At 37.2% G+C, this 2,948-nt stretch overlaps 1 protein-coding gene across 1 annotated transcript; it reads left to right on the forward strand.

The window, feature by feature from the left end:
• Nucleotides 1–352: 352 nt before the first annotated feature.
• LOC308502750 (small nuclear ribonucleoprotein F-like) lies at nucleotides 353–849 on the forward strand (the record flags this gene model as incomplete). Its single annotated transcript, XM_081060951.1, has 1 exon — nucleotides 353–849. The coding sequence occupies exon 1, from the start codon at nucleotides 586–588 to the stop codon at nucleotides 847–849; it is 264 nt and encodes an 87-aa protein (XP_080917077.1). The 5' UTR covers nucleotides 353–585.
• Nucleotides 850–2,948: the final 2,099 nt, after the last annotated feature.

The raw sequence follows: 2,948 nt of genomic DNA on the forward strand, positions 1-2,948 counted from the left end.
CCTGAAGGGAAATTCAAAATTAAAGAAGAGTTGGAGATGAGTTCTTATTAGATCTTGAGGTAGCGTGACTTTTCTGAAATTGTGAACTAAAGTGATTCTTTCTTTGGTGACATTATAAGATCAGTCATCAGAATTTTATTTCTTTTATGCTAAATTCATTGCTATGACCAGCAAGCAAATATGCAATACTTATTTAGGAAAGAAAAAGAAACTAACATTTAGCCATTGCCTAACCCAGTGCCTGGTTCATAGTAATTGCTCAGTAAATGTGAGTGAATGAATGTCTACTTTGCCCCAGACAGTGTGTATTTGGGCAGTGGTATAGGATTTAAATGGAAGTTAAGGAGAGGGACATTGAATAATTGATTTGGGTTTTTCATGCTGAGTTATCAAGTGTTTGATATGTGATACTATTATGGGGTTATTTCCAAATGAAGCATACTGATCAAAAAAGTTATTTTGGGCTTTTTGGTGGCCATTTCTCTTAGAGCACAGCGATTCTGGCCCTGCCCTAGCTGCTCCAGTCACGAAGGACAGAAAACAGCAGAATTGGAGGCTTGTAACCTGCAGCATTTGCCTGTAGTCATGATGAGTTTGCCCCTCAATCCCAAACCTTTCCTCAGTGGATTAACAGGAAAGCCAGTAACGATGAAACTTAAGTGGGGAATGGAGTACAAAGGCTACCTGGTATCTGTAGATAGCTATATGAACATGCAGCTTGCAAACACAGAAGAATACATAGATGGAGCATTGTTTGGACATCTGGATGAAGTTTTAATAAGGTGTAATAATGTCCTTTATATCAGGGGCATTGAACAAGAAGAAGAAAACAGGGAAATGAGAGAATAGCATCGTTTGTGCGGAATTTTTTATATATTTCTAAACAATAAAAATTTGTTTACCAACTTAAAAAAAAGTTATTTTGGGGAAGTCATAGGAACATCAATGTCTTACAGATTTGTTGTGTTCCCCCCCCCAAAATTTATGTCTACCCAGAATCTATGAATATGATGTTATTTGGAATAGAGTTTTTGCAGATGTAATCAAGTTTAGACGAAGTCATATTGGATTAGGGTAGTTCCTAAATCCAATGATGAGTGTCTTTATAAATAAAAGGAAATTTGGACACAGAAGAACAGAAGACATACAGAGAAGCAGGCCATGTGCCGACTGAGGCACAGATTGAAATTAGGCTCCACAAGTGAAGGAACACCAAGGACTGCTGGCAACCACCAGGAGCTATGAAGAGGCAAAACAGGATCCTTCCATAGAGTGGAGGGCCCATGGCCCTGCCAGCACCTTCATTGTGGACTTCTAGCCTCCAGAACTGTGAGAGAGTATCCTAGTTTGTGATAATTTGTTGTGGCAGCTGCCTTCTTCCTGAAATCCAGGGCTCTGACATCTCCTCTCCTGGCTCCAACCAGAGAAATGAGGAAAAAACAAAATCAGTTCACATCAAAAGAATCTGTCTAAGATTATTTGCCATCTCTACTGCCACCAAAGAAGGCCTTTTAAGCAAATATTATGTAGGGATGTTCTACTTGTTTTCTCAACTCCTCCTTGTCAGACCAAGAAAGGAGTGGCTTACCTTTATAGGCCCCCCCGCTCAGAGAGACTGACCTGGGCACCAAATCTACGGTAGCCCCCCAGACACTCTCTAGCACGTTACTGGGTTATGTATTTTCATAGCAATACCTAAAATTACCTTGTTCACTCTTTTTTTTATTGACTGAATTGCATCCCTGCCTGCCAAAATGTAAGGTCCATGAGATCAGATCTTGTCTCTTCGGCTCATGACCAAATCTAAACATTCTCAGAACAATGCCTGAAACATAGCAAGTGACTGGCTGAATGAATAACATGGCTAAATACATAATGTCAATTTCCAACTTCGAGTGGAGATTCTCACTCAAAAGCGAAATTCTACATCTCTCCTAGAAAGGGAAAACAATAATGGGGATGGGGATATTTATATTAATAGGCTATAAAATGCAGACTCAAGAAGATGGCTTACTGCCAACATGTGAATCGAGCTGGTTCAAAAGAATCTCCTCCCTCCTAAAAGTGAAGAGTAGACCTACAAACATCCAACTGTACTTTGGTTTAAGGCAAAAGGATGAAAGGATGCTTAGTTTAAAGCTTATCATTCTCTAAAATATCAAGCATGTGAAAGTTGTCAAATGATGTAGTAAATATATTCAAATAACTAAAATGAATTATTAGCATTCGGACCTGATCTGATGTTGAATTTAGTATTGCCTAGGATTTGTGTTTCTTTTCTTTTTTTTTTTTACAGTCAGAAATTTAAAAGCAATTCTGAATAGAAGGAAGTTTTTATCCTATGAGTGTCTTACAGCATGGAATATCTTATCAGCTCTTAGAGCTCTGTATGCTGAAGTGCTTCAAAAAGACAGAAATAAGATGGTTAGCAATCCTAGTTGTCATGGCTGGATGCATTAGGGAGATTACCTTTTATAAAAAAGTCCATTCACGGACTTAGAAAACACAGTCAATCTCCACCTGACATGAATAAGATATGTTCAGAGGCACATGAGCTTTCACATGCCTTTATATTTCTCTCTAACAAATTCCTTTTATTGCACCAAAAGCAACCTGGTATTTTTTTTTTTGGACAAGTTTTATAAAAAAAATGTATTTTCCTAATGAAAAATGATTATTGTATTGCTGAAAACTAGGAATACTACATACATCAAATATGTGTATTTTCCCACAGCATTTTTCAATATCAAGAAATCATCCTAACTAATGACTAAGGTATATTATCGAGAATTGAACAAGGGAATATCTAAGTATGAAGAAATTAAGTGAAAGAAAGCAATACAATTAACAAAGGAGGACAAGTCACAAAGACTGACTTTAGTCAACACTGATTTTATCTAATGGCACATTACAAACCATCCTAAAAATTTGTAGCTTAAAGCAATAAC

Source organism: Rhinolophus hipposideros (genome assembly GCF_964194185.1).
Source record: "Rhinolophus hipposideros genome assembly, chromosome: 9".
NCBI classification, from domain to species: Eukaryota; Metazoa; Chordata; class Mammalia; order Chiroptera; family Rhinolophidae; genus Rhinolophus; species Rhinolophus hipposideros.